Genomic DNA, 18,895 nt, shown 5'->3' with positions numbered 1-18,895 from the left:
GCTTTACCGGCTGCATGACCGGCTGCTTGACCGGCTCCTTGACCGGCTCATTGACCGGCTGCATGACCGGCTGCTTGACCTGCTGCATGACCGGCTGCTTGACCTGCTGCATGACCGGCTGCTTGACCGGCTGCTTGACCGGCTCCTTGACCGGCTCCTTGACCGGCTCCTTGACCGGCTCCTTGACCGGCTGCATGACCGGCTGCTTGACCGGCTGCATGACCGGCTGCTTGACCGGCTGCATGACCGGCTGCATGACCGGCTGCTTGACCGGCTGCTTGACCGGCTCCTTGACCGGCTCCTTGACCGGCTGCATGACCGGCTCCTTGACCGGCTGCATGACCGGCTGCATGACCGGCTGCTTGACCGGCTGCTTGACCGGCTGCATGAACGGCTCCTTGAACGGCTGCATGACCGGCTGCATGACCGGCTGCATGACCGGCTGCATGACCGGCTGCATGACCGGCTGATTGACCGGCTGCTTGACCGGCGCACTGGCCGGCGCACTGGCCGGCGCACTGGCCGGCGCACTGGCCGGCGCACTGGCCGGCGCACTGGCCGGCGCACTGGCCGGCTTTGTCCAAAACGCTACAAAGAAAAGACAAAATTGAATTGTTACATCTAATTATGTTGCATGTAACAGAATTAGATTATATTATTATTATTATTATATATACTGTTGCTGCCATTATTACTATATACTGCTATTATATTGGTATAATTACTATCATATATATAAATTAGTGCTGTCAAACGATTAAAATATTTAATCGCGATTAATCGCATTTATGTCAAAGTTAACTCGCGATTAATCGCATTTAATCGCAAATTTGTATCTATTCTAAATGTCCCTTCATTTATTTTTTTTCCATCATTTTTTTTCCGTTTTAATGTTCTTATCAACATGGAAAAGTGGATTGGCTTGCTTTATGCAAATGTTTTATTTTATTGAAAAACAACATTGCCAAACAGGGCGGTACAAAATAAAATTACAAAGTGCACATTTCAGGTAAACGAGGACTCAGCCTATAGTGCAGTTGAAACCATGGCTTAATATTAAAAAAAATTCAAGTTTGCTGTGAACATAGCAGTCAGGCCTCTTATTTCAGAGACAAAGAACCATAACAGTTAGGTTACCAATAAAAGGTAAGCCTACTACTTCTTTGCTTTCAGCCAGCTACTCAAACAGACAAGCAACAAAATAACAAACAAATAAAATACACAGGCAAGTGTCGGCCTATTTTGAAATAAATTAAACACAGAACTTTGTAGGGCTATTTGAGTCCTCCCCATATTTGTGGAAATGTATGAAATAAGAATTACCCTATTTTTAAATAAATAAAACCATATAGCTGCAGCCTAATAGTGTAACGGACTGCGTTTATGTGCATGTTTGGTTTTGAAGTATGTTCAGTAAAACACCGTGTTGAAGGAGCGTTCTGATGTCTGAGGGTCAGTGAAGGTGTCGGGGCGGAACATGTGACTGTTTGGACTAATAGGATGGGGTTGTTTAGGGATCGGGGCTCAATGAGGAAGTGAAGTGTTGTTGATGTGTGCGAGTGACATAGTGCACATGTCCGTGTAGAGGATTATAAAAGCTACTAAACCACGAAGAAGTTCTGTGTCCTGTGTAAGCGGGGACGCTACAATAGCTTAAAAATATATATTTTAGTTGGCGAAATATTAAAACAAAAAGGGTTTGCGTTAACGCCTTTAATAACACGTTAAACTGACAGCTCTAATATAAATATATATTATGTTATATTATATACCAAATATACTGTACTATTATTATATACTGTCTAACAATAACATTACCATCATATCATCAGTACTATTACCATCATCTTGCCAGTTGCCACTGCACCTTATCTACCTATTTATCTTGTGTTTCTGTTTTTTATTCTTTCTACCTCAATATTTTTTATTTTATTCTATTCTATTGTATTCAAATATACCGGCTGCTACGACAACTTAATTTCCCTTCGGGGATGAATAAAGTACTTTATCTATCTATCTATCTATCTATCTATCTATCTATCTATCTATCTATCTATCTATCTATCTATCTATCTATCTATCTATCTATCTATCTATCTATCTATGTAAAATGTTTTCAACAGCAGTTTAAAAAGGACAAAATTGAAAACAATGTTTCCTGTAAAACTTTCCGAAATAATGGGAATACTTATTCTAATAATATTAAAAGGCTTTGCAGCCTAAACGTGACAAAGAGCTGATTTTGCTCCACTGGTTATATTTAATATACAATAAAGCTTCTATCATTGATGCAGACTGAGGCACATGAGATATCCTCCATTAGAAACAAGATTACAACAATAGCACTTGGAATAAGCTAAAGCTAATTTTTGACATGCTCATAACCAGTCTAGACAATGTTTAAGATAAACAGTTCAGTTGGGTCCACTCACTGGATAAACTGACTTTACACTGAAATAACACATACTTAGCTTGTTCCCTGGGTGGATGGTTGCAACCAAGCTGCCGCCTTCTCTTCCCTTCATGATGGATTCCAGTTTGTTCAAAGCTAAAGGCCAACACAGGCTCAGTTAGTAAAACATCATCCACTAAAGATTCTGTCCATTCAGAGAAATACAACATATCAGTAGCAAGGAGCCGGGGGTGTATCCACCTTCTGCATATGACTTGAAATTCACTGAGGTAAATTCAGCAGGCTCCAGGTTCACTTGCTGCAACAGAAAATCATATAGCTTCACATTAATAAAAACAAAAGCATCAATTTAGAGAAACTAAAGCTGCTTAAAGACATGCACTAAACTCCTGATGATCTGAGGAGAAAACCTCTGCATAAGGTCAGAATGAGTCCATATGTGAACACAGCAGGAGATCCTCTGGAGGATGCACCACGAGCAAGTGTGTATGTTGATTGAAATCCGACACAGACAGGTGAAGAGCTGACGCAGTTGTCGATGTGCTGTAGACAAAATCACATGATCTCTGCAGTGGATTTAACAGGTTACGTCCAGCCTCTGCACCCCCCCCCCCCCCCCTCACCTGAACGCTCCAGAGATTTCTGAGCAGGAATCTCCCGCTGTGTTGTACATGTGTGAAAATGTCAGAAAACGGCTTCAGCAAGTGCGTCTACTATACCCACACCAAAAGGACTTTGTGAACTTTATTACCTTCATATCCGTGTTTGCAGCTCCATGGATTTCTTCTGTCTGCTTTGCAAAATTAAGCATTGTGCAAGTGAAGGCCTTGCAGTACTTGTAGCCTTCCTTTGCCATCAAAGTAGAGGGGTGCCAAGCTTTCTGCACAGATTAAATATGTACAGTACTGGACTTTATTAGTCAGACATTAAAAACACTGAGCTGAAGTCTGAACAAAAATAAGTATATCTGTTAGATCATGTAATATGTGCAATTGGACACATTATAGTATGCCCTGACCCATCAAAGAAGCAGAACTGGGTAAAACAACGTCCCACATCTCGTGGTTTAGAAGGACATGACTTCATGTGTCTGAGCTTGTAATATTTAAAAACAATGATGAATTCATAAATCAGTAAGGCCTCTCCTTTTGCCTAAAGATCAGGTCCCATGTGCTACACTCATCCATTAAACAGGTCAGAGATCATGCCCTAGGGGGAGAGAACTAACGAGAAACAGATGGAGGAATTTCTGAGAATCCGAAGACAAGGGCCGCAGGCTTAAACATGTGATTCTGATCGCCTACAGCTCTGATGCTCCCTGCACACAGACACATAGTGTAAGTACATAAGCTTGCAAAGAATAAGTGTATACAGAATTTTCTACAACAACCTCCTGTCACTGTAGGGTTAACTTTATCTATATTGCGCTGACTTTGTCTTATGTTGTTTTTTTCCCACCTTAAAATAAATCCATGGTCTACCAACAAGGGTGCATTATTGTAGCTTGAATAGACCTTTTTTCATGAATGTGATTGGTTTAATGAACATTTTCTTATCGTCATAGCTACTTACAAAGTAAGAGAAGATGTGGTCAAAGCTCAGGACATGTCTGATGATCGCGCGGACGCCCATGGTTAGTTTGCAGAGGGTGCAGAGGTAGTATCTCTTCTCGTACGCTCCAGCACAAACGCACTCAACAATGTGCTGCATGCCTAGAAGAGCATAAATAAGAAAAGGAGAATAAAATGTTTTGTTTAAAATAGACACTGATGGAGAACCGCATGGCCATATTGCAATACATTTTGTCAAATTAGGTATTATGTGATTATCACTATAGTGACAAGGCACATTCGACTACATCAGTGGTCACCAACCTTTGCGAACATAAGGTCACTTTTTAATTTCAAAGCCAAGATCTACATGAATTCAGTTGATGCAATTCATTAAATCCAACATGCTTTCTTGGGGGAGAATTTAAGTTATAGGGACTGAGGAAGAAAAGACATTTTGGATTAGTGGCCTCCTCTTGTCTGATACCACATTTGTGTTACATCCAGATTGGTGTTGAAGACTTTACCCCCTCCTGTTTTCATGTACCTGTGTGAATATACTGCCCATTGCTTCCTCCCCCCTTTTCGATGGTAAAGTCTTACCTTACAATGCTTACCCTGCAGGGGTAAGAGGCACTTTTCTTGATCTCTTATCTTACAGCTCTTTGAATGTAAAACATAATGTGCATACCCTTGGATCACCGCAACATTAGCATACATGCTAATCAGCCCCCTCACCTCACTTGTAACCATCCTCCTGTCCTTCACTCTGCTGCCTCAGATTCCAAAATACCCATAAAACTCAACACTACAGCAAACTTTGAGACATTGGTTGATTTCTTCAGCAGCACATTTACTGACCAAGAAGTGGATGTTTTCTGTTGCTATCTCTTTGGTATTCTTGGATCATCGTCCGCATTGGCTTGACAACTAGATGGAAAAAAACAAAAACAGCAGGGAAGAACAGAATAAGGACGCACATTTATCATTTGGCAGAGTTAGGACGTTTTTCCAGATTTCATCAAATTGCAATGCAGACATTTACATTATTTCTAGGAACTTTCATTTATTTTCCTAAATAAAAGCTTTTAACTGGGCAGAGCGATTCATACGATAACTGGTTAAAACAAGGGATCGTATGTAACTTGATTTTCCCTGTTTCTAACTTTCAAGATTAGAAAAATGAGAGTGCACACACCTTCAAGCAGCTTGAGAAGCTTGTCATTTTCTATGAGAGTGTGCATCACTGGAGAAATGAAGAAAATACTTTTAATTTATATGCAATTAAATAAAGATTTCAAACAAATACTCCAAAGGGAAACCTTTGAATCATATACCTTCAGAGTAGGTGCCCTTGTTAATTGTATTCATTAGATCTGCAGGCAAATCCAGAACCTGCAGACAAAGAGATAATGCAGTGAATATGCATCTTTAAATAAAAAGGTGTTAGTGCAAACATCCTTTGTAGGCTTGATAGAGGAACTGAGAAACTGGAAATCCCCCTGCACGAGTTTCCGTTGTAGACACTCTTCCACTTCACTTCATTAAACTTAAAGAGGTGACAAGTGACACTGACATGTTATCACCTAATAACTTGATATCTCTGCAAACAGTTTCCGACCTCCAGCAGTTACAGAGGAACATCAGCACTCATTTGGAGTGGTGATTCCAATTTTCTCCCCCTTTTAGCTCGCTTTTGGGTCACCACCATCTCTTGAGAGAAATGTTTAGCTCTTTCACCGGATGTTACTGACATTCAGCTTTGAGTACGTATGAATACTTTCCGTTCTTAGTCATGTCAGTATGCTTGACATACATCATCACTGACATGTAACACCCAGGGAAGATGATTTAATTGTTCATGTCAGGAGACGGTCATGGTCTCACTGGTCAGTTTGTATTTACAGGTGGCTGTGCAATATAGAGCTCACAAAAGCATTTATATATGTGGGACTACTACACAATACCAATACATATTTCCAGTTCTTAGCCACAAAACATCTCTCTGCACACTGATCTTATCCGATGAAGAGCTTTATTAAAATTTCTTTGTGAAGAATACCCGGAGGCAGAATCTCAGTGCAAGGGGAATCTGGTTTATTACAGCATCTGTATCCATATTTATAACCCTAGACAAACACCTCTAGTTACCAATGTTGACCCTTGTTTGCTGGAAGTCCTGTGTATATTTAGACACATTCTTTTAGCTAGAATTGATGAATGTTTGGCTAGATATTGTGGTATATTCAGCTGGCCTAGATCATCGATGATTTGACATGGGTGTGAGGCATGGTAACAGGTTTGAAGCTGGGGGGGCACTCGTTTCCGGTCTTCCCTATATGAATGCTTGTCCGATACCTGTAGGGTGTTTCGTGTTTCCTTGACTTCCTTCGTGATCTCAGGCCTCAGAAAAACTCTCACGCCCGAGCTGGGCATCCAGGAGAAACCCAGTAGATTGGGGTCCATGTAGCTCTTAAATAAAAAATAAAATAATAAACTGTGCCTACAAATTCAAAACACTTGTTAATGTGTAGCATTAATAAGAATTTGTGCAGTGCTTACAATGTAGTTACTACTATGGTCACGGGATGAAAGGTGGTGTAAAATATTTTCGGACGGACGCTTTTCCTCACAGACATGGCACAGGTAAAAGTAGGTCCGAGTCGCTGAACTGTAAACCAGAGTCAGGAGACACAAGCCTGGAAAAAAGTTAAATTAAAAGAGTGTGATTATTTCAAACACAATGCTTTCACATCACAGAATGAATGAATAGTCAAGCCAAGGAAGTTATGTTTTCATTGGAGTTTGTCCATCTGTTAGAAGGTTTACGCATAAACTACTGATCAGATGTTTTGGTATGGGCCAAGGCAGAACCAACTAACTTTTGGGTTAGGGTCACAGTTTCAGATCCCTGGGATTACATTTTTTTATAAAACTGAATCAAATATTAAATTTACTTACCAATGCTTTGTGTTTTGTTGTCATATTTGCTATTTGGATTAATTAAAACAATGTGGGGAAAGAAGCCTGTACAGGACACATAACAGAGAAAGAAATTAATTATTACACATTGTGATGGAAAAATTAAGTAAGTATTTGTGAAACCTATGTTGTAGTTGGAAAGTAAGTTTTTGTAGCTCTGTCTAAAGGCTTTTATGACCTTTCTACATACATATACAAACTGTTCAAATGTTTTATGGCTTGGACAGTTTTAATTGTGTGAACTGTGTATGACCTGAAAACTGTTAGACCCTTTAGACTACCCAAAGAACTGAATGCATGTCTGCTTATCTCCAAAGGAAACACATGTAAATCAGTTGTCTGTGTTTAGATAGCTCTCTCCCTGCGCCTACAGAACCAGTCTGGATTGGCAGAGAAAGATAGCTTTAGTCTTCCTATATAAGATCATGTATTTGACTGTCCTGCATCTTCACTCTGAGACCCTTGCGGTTTCCCTGTGTTGATCCTTTCTGCAGAAAGCCCCTTATTAAATACACTTAGATAACTTTTGTGTTTCCAGCCTCTTGTATCTCCAGATTTCCATCACAACACCACCAACTGAAAAATGTTCTTCAATCTTGAACTTGTAATGGACATGTGCAGTATGTCAATTAAATTCATGTTTGTCAATGACTGTTTTACCTGTCTGAGCCATCTCAGTTCAAAGAGTAAGACAAACGTCTTGGTATGTTTTCAACAAACTTGGTTATACATAGTGTAAACCACCTATCTGTAGCCAATTAAGTTGAAATTAGGTGAAAATATGATCAATGTTTGGATGGGGATTTGACTATAGACAGGGATGAATTTGTAGGAAAGGTAAATTTCCGGTAGATAAAAAGGGGGAGTGAGATGTGACATACGAAGGATGAGAGAACGAGTCTTAAGCCAAGAGAAATTCATTACCAAGTCTAAAAAAAATAGATGAGGAATAATTTTCATTTTCAACAAAAGGCTTCAGTGACTCTGAGCATTTTGGTCATAATAAATCTAAAGAGGAACACTCTTTTCAAGCAATTTCTTAGAGTAAATAGAAAAAGCAGACTTACCATGACCACTGAGCTGATCTAGAAACAGGCAAACAGAGCAAATTAAGATTAATATACTGGACATTGAGAAGAAACAAAAGAAATAATACATGCATCAAAAGGTACTGGACTAAAAAAGGTATGCATTACCATTCGAGAATAACTCCTCCATTTTCTGTGAGTAGAGAAGAGAAGAAACATGCAAAGGTAGTTTTATTAAGGCCAAGACAAATGTGGCAACAGTCATACGTTAACTCCTCATGTTATTATGTTCATGACACAGGATTGCAGTGGCAGGACATTATCGGTTGTCCGTTTTTGTTTACAGCACATCAACAGTGGAGTCGGATCTCCTGGTGTGCTCTCACATCAGCTTATTTGGACAGTCTCCTGGGTTTTTACTGGGGTGCTGGCTGGAGAAACTCTGTAAAAGGTCCTGAGGTTCTCACTCACACATTTGAGTTCTCACATACAGGCCCTCTGGATAACGTACAGAGGTTTTCCAGGTTTCAGTGCATGTCTAAAAGTAGCTTATGTTTCACTGCCATGTTTCTATAAAAAGGTCCCCTGGGATGACACTGCTCAGGGACCTCTCAATCTAGAATTTGGAGTGTTCCCCTGTCTGCTCACATGGTTCAATGACACACAGTTGAACTGCAATGGAAACGCTGAATCCCGTCCAAGCATGAATCACACCGACGGTTTCACCTACTGTGAAACTGTCACTGAGTGGTTTCAACTACTCTGAAACCGTAAAACAAGAGTAACAAGAATGATACTCTTGTTTTTGTTTTGGTTGGTGAAGAATAATATATGGATTATGTCATGGAAATTTACTGAATCTAACTGTCCTGACATAACTATGCTCAAAATTCAGTTGGATTGACCTTACACATCATTAAATAATTCTACTTAATGATTGCATCTGCCTGATTCCCAGGAAATGTTATCTACTTTGGACCCAAACGTCCTTGAGACTTTGTTTTTCTGCCCAGTGTCCATTCCCTCAGGAGAGGGGGGGGGCATTTGACCCATTATCTGCTGATGTCCGAGCGCTGGACACGTCCTCTCTGGCTGATATCGAAGGACAAGGTGGAGCCCCTCCATCCTGTGCATAAAAGCCAGCACATCATACGAGCCATTTGTCAGATTCTTCAGTCTGCAGTGGCTTTGAGATTTCTCCCTGTTTGTGTTCAGATATATTCTCTGTATATTGTTTCTTGACCATTAATTAAATACTTAGATATCATTGAATTGATCACTCAGTCTGATGGTTTATTTCCCCACCAGGGAATTAAATACAAATTCCCACCACAGATTACACTGTACATTAAGTTAAATGCCCACCTTTCGATGATCTAATGATTGTACATGTTTCTTGAAAGCTGACACCTTTGGGTGTTTTCTGAGACACACCTAAAAAAAGGAAAAATGTACATCAGCAATACAGAGAGAAGAAAAGGTAACCAGGATTTCACTGTCATCATACAAGTTTTGTTAACGTCACCACTGGGAATTGTACCAAAGTCTAATAAGTAGATGGTGAAAAGGAAGGGAGATAGCAAAGTACTCTTGGGGGACAAGTCTATCGTGCATGTTGATATCGCAATGACGATAGCTTTTTCTATATATTGTGCAGCCCTAATCCTGACTTCAAATCAGACTTCAATTCTCGTGGTTAGGGCGTCGTAAGGAAAGTGGCTGCGCCTATTCAAAGCTTGGATAAACCCTAAGAGCAAGCTGAAGCGGAAAACAAATGGCAACGTCATCTAAAGCATAGGTCACCAATAGGCGGACCGCGGCCCGGAACTGGACCCAGATGCCGTTTAATATGGACCCAGATCTTTTGTTACATTTTGAAAGGCCGTTTCTATTTTGCGCAACTTTTTAACCTGCGCAGCTAGACACCTACTTCAAATCAGACTTTAATTCTCGTAGTATTCAGACTTCAATTCTCATTGTATATCGACTTCACTCCAATTCTCGCTGTATTCAGACTTCAATTCTCAACTCGTAACAGTCTGATTACGATTCTTGTCGTATTCTCACTTTGAATCAAACTTTGATTCCTGGAACAGTCTGACTTCGACTGATCGATTTTCGGAACAGTCTGACTTCAATTCTTCTAACAGTCTGACTTCACTTCTCGTAGTATTCAGACTTCGGTTCTCCAAAACTCTGACTTCACTTCAATTCTCATTGTTATCTGACTTCACTTCAATTTTCTTAGTCTTCAGACTTCAAATCTCATTGAATTCAGACTTCAATTCTCGCTGTATTCAGACTTCAATTCTCAATTCTCCAAATCAGACTTCGATTCTCCTAACTATCTGACTTTAATTCTCATAGTTCTCAGACCTCACTTCACTTCTCACTGTATTCAGACCTCGATTCTCGGAATATTCCTACTTCAAATCAGACTTAATTTCTCGCAGTATGCTGACTGCAATGACTGACTTGAATTCTCCCAACATTCTGACTTGAATATTCATAATATTCAAACTTCGATTCTCGTAACAGTCTGATTTCGATTCTTGTCGTGTTCTGACTTGAATCTTGTCGTGTTCTGACTTCGAATCAAACTTTGATTCCTGGAACAGTCTGACTTCGACTGATCGATTTTCTGAACAGTCTGACTTCAATTCTTCTAACCGTCTGATTTTACTTCTCGTAGTATTCTCCAAAACTCTGACTTCACCTCAATTCTCATTGTAATCTGACTACACTGCAATTCTTGTAGTATTCAGACTTCAATTCTCGTAGTATTCTGACTTCAAATCAGACTTGGTTTCTCGGAACAGCGCGGTGGACTACAAGAAAATTAAGTGCAAACTAAATTCAAATCAGACTTAATTTCTCGTAGTATGCTGACTGCAATGACTGACTTGAATTCTCCCAACATTCTGACTTGAATATTCATAATATTCAAACTTCGATTCTCGTAACAGTCTGATTTCGATTCTTGTCGTGTTCTGACTTGAATCTTGTCGTGTTCTGACTTCGAATCAAACTTTGATTCCTGGAACAGTCTGACTTCGACTGATCGATTTTCTGAACAGTCTGACTTCAATTCTTCTAACCGTCTGATTTTACTTCTCGTAGTATTCTCCAAAACTCTGACTTCACCTCAATTCTCATTGTAATCTGACTACACTGCAATTCTTGTAGTATTCAGACTTCAATTCTCGTAGTATTCTGACTTCAAATCAGACTTGGTTTCTCGGAACAGTCTGACTTCGACTGACCAATTCTCGGAACTGACTTAATTTCTATCAATAGTCCGACTTCAATTCTCATGGTATTCAGACTTCACTTCAATTCTCATGGTATTCAGACTTCACTTCAATTCTCCTACCAGTCTGACTTCACTTCAATTCTCATTGTAATCTGATTTCACTGCAATTCTTGTAGTATTCAGACTTCAATTCTCGTTGTATTCTGACTTCAATTCTCGTAGTATTCTGACTTCAAATCAGACTTGGTTTCTCGGAACAGTCTGACTTCGACTGACCAATTCTCGGAACTGACTTAATTTCTATCAATAGTCTGACTTCAATTCTCATGGTATTCAGACTTCACTTCAATTCTCATGGTATTCAGACTTCACTTCAATTCTCCTACCAGTCTGACTTCACTTCAATTCTCATTGTAATCTGACTTCACTGCAATTCTTGTAGTATTCAGACTCCAATTCTCGTTGTATTCTGACTTCAATTCTCATAGTGTTCTGACTTCAAATCAGACTTGGTTTCTTGGAACTGACTTCACTTCTCTCAATAGTCTGACTTCAATTCTCGTAGTATTCAGACTTCACTTCAATTATCATGGTATTCAGACCTCACTTCAATTCTCCTACCAGTCTGACTTCACTTCAATTCTCATTGTAGTCTGACTTCACCTCAATTCTCATTGTAGTCTGACTTCACCTCAATTCTCATTGTAGTCTGACTTCACTTCAATTCTCATTGTAGTCTGACTTCACTTCAATTCTCATTGTAGTCTGACTTCACTTCAATTCTCATGGTATTCAGACCTCACTTCAATTCTCCTACCAGTCTGACTTCACTTCAATTCTCATTGTAGTCTGACTTAACTTCAATTCTCATAGTGTTCTGACTTCAAATCAGACTTGGTTTCTTGGAACTGACTTCACTTCTCTCAATAGTCTGACTTCAATTCTCGTAGTATTCAGACTTCACTTCAATTATCATGGTATTCAGACCTCACTTCAATTCTCCTACCAGTCTGACTTCACTTCAATTCTCATTGTAGTCTGACTTCACCTCAATTCTCATTGTAGTCTGACTTCACCTCAATTCTCATTGTAGTCTGACTTCACTTCAATTCTCATTGTAGTCTGACTTCACTTCAATTCTCATGGTATTCAGACCTCACTTCAATTCTCCTACCAGTCTGACATTACTTCAATTCTCATTGTAGTCTGACTTAACTTCAATTCTCATGGTATTCAGACCTCACTTCAATTCTCCTACCAGTCTGACTTCACTTCAATTATATTCAACAGACACACACCCACACAGTCCTGTCTGTGTATTATAATTTCCTCTTGACGTTGGCAGCTGCTTTTGCTTTGTCAACACGCGTCCTATTGAAACAATGTGGTTCCCTCAAAACTGGAAGTCGAAGGTTGTGTACATGTGTTCACGCTGACACAATGAGCTATGTGAAACGCAATTTCACATATTTTGTGCTTATCACTCACATGTTCCTCAGCCCCTAATATAAACCATCACATCTAATTGTCTTACCATATAAGCATTACAAGTACACACACGCACACACAGACACACGCACGCACGCACACACACACACAAATCAATAAATCGAGCTTTAACCCCGTTTAACGGCGCCACAGTTTTGTTAATAATTCACACGGGACCCGCGGTGGACTACAAGAAAATTAAGTGCAAACTAAATTTAAAAGCATCAAACCACGTGTAGAAACCAACCACCGTGCACATAGCCCACATTCCACTGAACCCTCCAGCAGTGTGATTCTCTTCATCGAGGCAAGTCTCTTACCTGGCAGCTCAGGGCGATGGGCTCCATGCTCAGAAGTTCCCGCTGCAGAGAGCAACGCAAAAACACGTTCACAGAGTTACCATCAAACACAGCATGCAGGGATCTGCTGTGTCCTTGGAAAACTCCCCGTGAGGACTAAACAGGAGGCTTTCAGAGATTAGACCAGACCGGTGCTCCATCAACACAGCTTCTCTGCAGCCGTGGACTACCCCTCCCTCCCTCCTTTTACTTCCTCCGTGTGCGTGGGCGTACTTACATCTTTGTGAGGACCACTTTAAAGGTTCAGAGTGTTGAAATTAGTGACATCTGGTGGTGAAGTTGCACGTTGCCTCACCTCACCCTCCCCTTCCAAATAGGTAGGCGAACCTGGGGTGGCCTTCAGTTGTCATCAACACTCAAAAGATGTTCAGTTTGTGTAGTTTGGACTAGAGAGGCTCCCGATGTTAATAGAAAGTATTTTTTTAAAAGAGGCCATTCTAAGGTAAAGGAACATTTTGGAAAGTGAGGACAGTCCTCACCTTTTCAATGGGCTGTTTGAGGGTCGAGACTTGGTTTTAGGGTGAGGGTAAGAATAAGGTTTAACTTAGGCTTAGTATAGTATATTTTAGCTAATAGATCTTTTGAACATGGTTATAAAACATGACGACATTTTAATAGCCTAAGGCGTCTAGATTCTTATGCTCAGACTTTTAAATACTATTCCAGATGTTATTCGTTAGCTCTTTCCCCCAAAGAATACTTTTTGACCTGTACAATGAAGGACCGTGTTGTGTGATGTCATGGTATCTCTAGTTTTTGGGTCCCACCTCCCCCCTATAAAACTTCTTGCCTTGCAGGGAAAAGTCCGATTTTCACTAATTCGATTGTGTGATATCTCCGAGTTTCTAGAGCTCGTTCTGACCTGTGAACTTCTTATAATAAACTCTGTTGTATTAAGTCATTTCTATATATTGTCGTGTATTCACCAGAGTTAATGATTTTAGCATGTGTTTAAATATAATGACAGGCTGATATTTATGATGTCTATTTTGGTGACTCTCAGATATTCCCAGAGAGTCTCTCAGATGTTTATTCAGGTAGGTCCCTTCCCTCTTTGGAAGGACCTTTGACCTAGGGAGCGGATCTTCTCCAGTGTTTACGGTAAGCGTGCTGCGTCATTTCGTCACTTCCTGTTATTGCCACGGGACACGGGTGGTGTAGTCGCTATCTGAATTAGCTCCTCCGCTAAACACAACTGTCTTTCTGTTCTACTACGGCTAAAATCACCGGTATATAGTTAAGGACCCTCACATACCAGCCCCTCCTCTCTGGTGCTTTGTGATTCTGTGTTCTGTTTAAATCTCACACTCATAGTTTTAGCAGCGATGTGTTCTCTCTCTCCCTCTCGCTCCACCGCTCTCTCCTGCTCCGAGTGTCTCATGTTTACTTACTCCTCCGCCTCCATTAACAGTAGTGGTAAATGTAATAAATGTAGTATGTTGGTAGACATGGAGGTGAGGCTTAGCAACTTAGAAGCTCGGCTCCTCAGCTTAGAACCCCCGTTAGCTATAGTTAGCCGGCCCGTGCTAGCCGCAGCGAAGCCACCTAGCTTAGCTTCAGCTAGCAGTCCCTCGACTTGCCCCGGGCAGCCGGGAGCCCAGGGTGGCTGGGTGACGGTCCGGAGGGGGCATAGTACCACCCATAGAAAGCCCACGATTAAAGACCCACCAGCTCACGTCTCAAATAGATTTTCTCCACTCAGCGACGCACCCGCTGAGAATCAAACTCTGGTTATTGGCGACTCGGTTCTCAGAAACGTGAGATTAGCGACACCAGCGGCCATAGTCAATTGTATTCCGGGGGCCAGAGCCGGCGACATCCAATCCAAATTGAAGCTGCTGGCTAAAACTAAACGTAAATACAGTAAAATCGTAATTCACGTCGGCAGCAACGACTCCCGGCTTCGTATGTCGGAGGTCACTAAAGTTAATGTTGAGTCTGTGTGTGCTTTTGCTAAAACGATGTCGGACACAGTAGTTTTCTCTGGCCCTCTCCCTAACACTACAGGTGATGACATGTTTAGTCGCATGTTGTCTTTTAACCGCTGGCTGTCCAGGTGGTGTCCTGTAAACGGTGTGGGCTTTATAGATAATTGGCAAACTTTTTGGAGGAAACCTGGTCTTGTTAGGAGAGACGGCGTTCATCCCACTTGGGATGGAGCAGCTCTCTTATCTAAGAATATTACTAAGTCTATCACATGACAACCCAGAGTTGGGACCAGGAAGCAGAGCTGCAGTGCTAAACACTTCTCTGCGCTCCCTCTGGATCAGTCACCCAACCGCATAGAGACTGTCTCTGTCTACCGTCCGATTCAATTATTTAAATTAAACAATAACAGAGCGAGAACTCACAATAATCTTATACAAATTAACACAACCTCTGGAACAACACAGGAAACTAAGACTTTCAAATGTGGTCTTTTAAACATTAGATCACTGTCCTCAAAGGCTATTTTAGTTAATGAACTAGTCTCAGACTACAATATAGATGTAATGTCCCTTACTGAGACGTGGCTGCATCCTGATGAATATGTCAGTTTGAATGAATCTACTCCCCCCAGTCATATAAATTCACACGTTCCCAGGGAACTCGGGCGAGGAGGTGGAGTTGCTGCTATTTTTAACTCCAGTCTATCAATTAATCCTAAACCTAAACTTAGCTACAACTCATTTGAATGTCTTGTTCTTAATCTTCCACGTCAATCCAGGAAACACCAACAGCCAATCATATTTGCTGTAGTTTATCGTGCTCCTGGGGCTTATACTGAATTTCTAACAGAATTCCCTGAGTTTTTATCAAACCTAGTCCTAAAGACAGATAAAATTATTATTGTTGGTGACTTTAATATTCATGTTGACAATAATAAAGATAGCCTGAGCGTAGCATTTATTTCAATACTAGACTCAATTGGTTTTAGTCAGTGTGTGCATCAACCTACTCATTGTTGTAACCACACACTTGACCTTGTGTTATCATACGGTGTCAAAATTGAACATTTAACAGTACTATCAGACCATAATTTAATAACCTTCGATTTTTCACTATCTGAATATATGCCACTAATAAAAAACTCATTTTCTAGATGTCTACCTGATAGTGCTGTAGCTAAATTTAAGGAAATAATTCCGATTACATTTAAACCCGTATTATCCGTCGACATAAACAACAAATTCTTTAAAAACCCGAGCTCTATTGAGATTGACCACCTCGTAGAAAGCTCTGCAGACTCATTACGATTAACATTAGACTCAATAGCGCCTCTAAAAAAGAAATGTGTAAAACATAGTAAATTAGCTCCGTGGTATAATTCCAAGACACATGAGTTGAAACAAATATCAAGAAAATTAGAAAGGAAGTGGCGCTCCAGCAACAGTGTTGAAAATCTCCTAGACTGGAAGAGTAGTGTTACAGAATATAAAAAGGCTCTCCACAAAGCAAGAGCTGCCTATTACTCAAAACTAATAGAAGAGAATAAAAACAACCCCAGGTTTCTCTTCAGCACTGTAGCCAGGCTGACAGAGAGTCACACCTCCACCGAACCCAGTATTCCTCGATCCCTAAATTGCAATATCTTTATGACCTTTTTTAATGATAAAATTCTAACTATTAGAAATAAAATCAATCATCTCCTGCCCTCAATTGGCACTAATACCCTCCCAACAATAGAGATCTCAGAAACGGCTGAGAATCCTTCCCATTATTTAGACAGCTTCTCTCTGATCACCCGTGATCAGTTTACCAAAATAGTCTCAGGTTCTAAACCAACAACCTGTATTTTAGATCCGATTCCAACTAAATTACTTAAAGAAATTCTGCCCCTAATAGATAATTCGTTACTTAACACAATCAATCTGTCATTATCATCAGGTTATGTACCACAGTCTTTTAAAATAGCTGTAATCAAACCCCTACTCAAAAAACCCACCCTAGACCCAGAGGTTTTAGCAAATTACAGGCCAATATCTAATCTCCCCTTCCTATCTAAAATCTTAGAAAAAGTTGTAGCCAATCAGCTGTGTGAGTTTCTCCAGGAAAATAATATATATGAAGACTTTCAGTCTGGGTTTAGAACCAATCATAGCACAGAGACAGCCCTGGCAAAAGTCACTAATGACCTTCTAATAGCTTCAGATCAGGGACTTGTGTCTGTCCTCGTTCTGTTAGATCTCAGTGCAGCATTCGACACAATTGACCATCAAATTTTAGAGAGACTAAAACAGTTAATTAACATTAAAGGAACGGCCTTAAACTGGTTTAAATCTTATTTTGCTGATCGCTCCCAATTCGTTCAAATCAATGATGAGTCATCGGTGCGCACCAAAGTTAACCATGGTGTCCCACAGGGGTCTGTGCTCGGCCCAATTTTATTCTCATTATATATGCTTCCACTAGGAAACATTATCAGGACACACTCGGTAAATTTTCACTGTTATGCGGATGACACCCAGTTATATTTGTCAATAAAACCTGATCAAAGTAATCAATTAACTAAACTTCGAGCATGTCTCAAGGACATAAAAACCTGGATGACCCGCAATTTTCTCTTATTAAACTCAGATAAAACAGAGGTTATAATACTCGGCCCTAAACACCTTAGAGATACATTATCTAATGATATAGCTGCGCTAGATGACATTGCCCTTGCTTCCAATGACACAGTCAGGAACTTGGGAGTGATCTTCGATCCTGATTTGTCCTTTAATAGTCACTTAAAAGTAATTTCTAGGACCGCGTTTTTCCACTTGCGTAATATCTCAAAAATCAGACATGTCCTTTCGCAAAAAGATGCAGAAAAACTAGTCCACGCCTTTGTTACATCGAGACTGGACTATTGTAATTCATTATTATCAGGCTCCAGCAGCAAGTCGTTAAAGACTCTGCAGCTGGTCCAAAATGCCGCAGCACGTGTCCTGACGAGAACTAAGAAAAGAGAGCACATTTCTCCAGTATTAGCATCGCTACACTGGCTTCCTGTTAAATCTAGAATAGAATTTAAAATTCTCCTCCTCACCTTCAAGGCCCTTAATGATATGGCACCTCTTTACCTTAAAGAGATGTTAGTTCCATATCAACCTACTAGAGCACTCCGATCCCAGAACTCTGGTTTACTTGTTGTCCCTAAAGTCTCTAAAAGTAGAGTAGGAGCCAGAGCTTTTAGCCATCAAGCCCCACTGCTGTGGAATAATCTCTCACTTTCAGTTAGGGAGGCAGACACGCTCTGTTCGTTTAAAAGTAGACTCAAAACCTTCCTTTTTTATAAAGCTTATAGTTAGAGCTAATTTGTGCGATGTTCCAAATTTGATTAAATGGCAAAAACCCCTGATGATGCTAAGACGCACAGGGAATTTATGACACAAGACACACGGAGCTTCTCTTTCCTGCTTCTCCTTCCTTTTCTCCATATTTATCACATCAAGATAATTCTTATCTGATCAGTACATGTTACTAACTTGACCCCTTTTCCCGGAGTTTCTGTGCCTTAGCGCCCGCGGATGCAGGGCCACAGCTGTGGCCGCACCATGGATTATGATTGTGGATCGCGTGTCGGAGGTCACAATGGTGGATCCAGTTCGGTGGATTCTGTATCGTGCCAGCTGATCGTCGTTGTAATGGAGGATCCTTTGTCGCGTTGGCATCGGATGATGAGGGACCACGACCGAGGCGGCAGCTGATAATGGATTCTAACTGGCGGCGGTGGACAATGACTGTGGATTATAGTGGATCCCATCCTGATGCTGGATCGTGGTCTTGCTGGCTGCTGGCCAGAGACTGTGATTGCAGCGGGACTGCCTGACACATAGTATTGAAAAATGTTTAGCCTA

General features: G+C 40.6%; 1 protein-coding gene across 1 annotated transcript; it reads right to left on the bottom strand.

Annotated features, from left to right (window-relative positions):
- Window positions 1-3: 3 nt before the first annotated feature.
- On the bottom strand, window positions 4-13,220 carry LOC133026461 (uncharacterized). The gene is made up of 16 exons (XM_061093355.1): window positions 13,035-13,220; window positions 9,339-9,407; window positions 8,142-8,166; window positions 8,013-8,030; window positions 6,925-6,990; window positions 6,526-6,662; window positions 6,322-6,435; window positions 5,301-5,358; window positions 5,162-5,209; window positions 4,825-4,893; window positions 3,986-4,125; window positions 3,165-3,293; window positions 2,654-2,711; window positions 2,468-2,548; window positions 60-588; window positions 4-10 (listed from the first exon to the last, which is right to left on the bottom strand). Exons 1-16 carry the CDS (start codon window positions 13,059-13,061, stop codon window positions 4-6), a joined length of 1,575 nt encoding a protein of 524 aa, XP_060949338.1. The 5' UTR covers window positions 13,062-13,220.
- Window positions 13,221-18,895: the final 5,675 nt, after the last annotated feature.

The sequence above is a fragment of the Limanda limanda genome, chromosome 19 (genome assembly GCF_963576545.1).
Source record: "Limanda limanda chromosome 19, fLimLim1.1, whole genome shotgun sequence".
Classification (NCBI taxonomy): Eukaryota; Metazoa; Chordata; class Actinopteri; order Pleuronectiformes; family Pleuronectidae; genus Limanda; species Limanda limanda.
The sequence above is the reverse complement of the archived record's forward strand: the minus strand, read 5'-3'. Positions and strand labels throughout refer to the sequence as shown.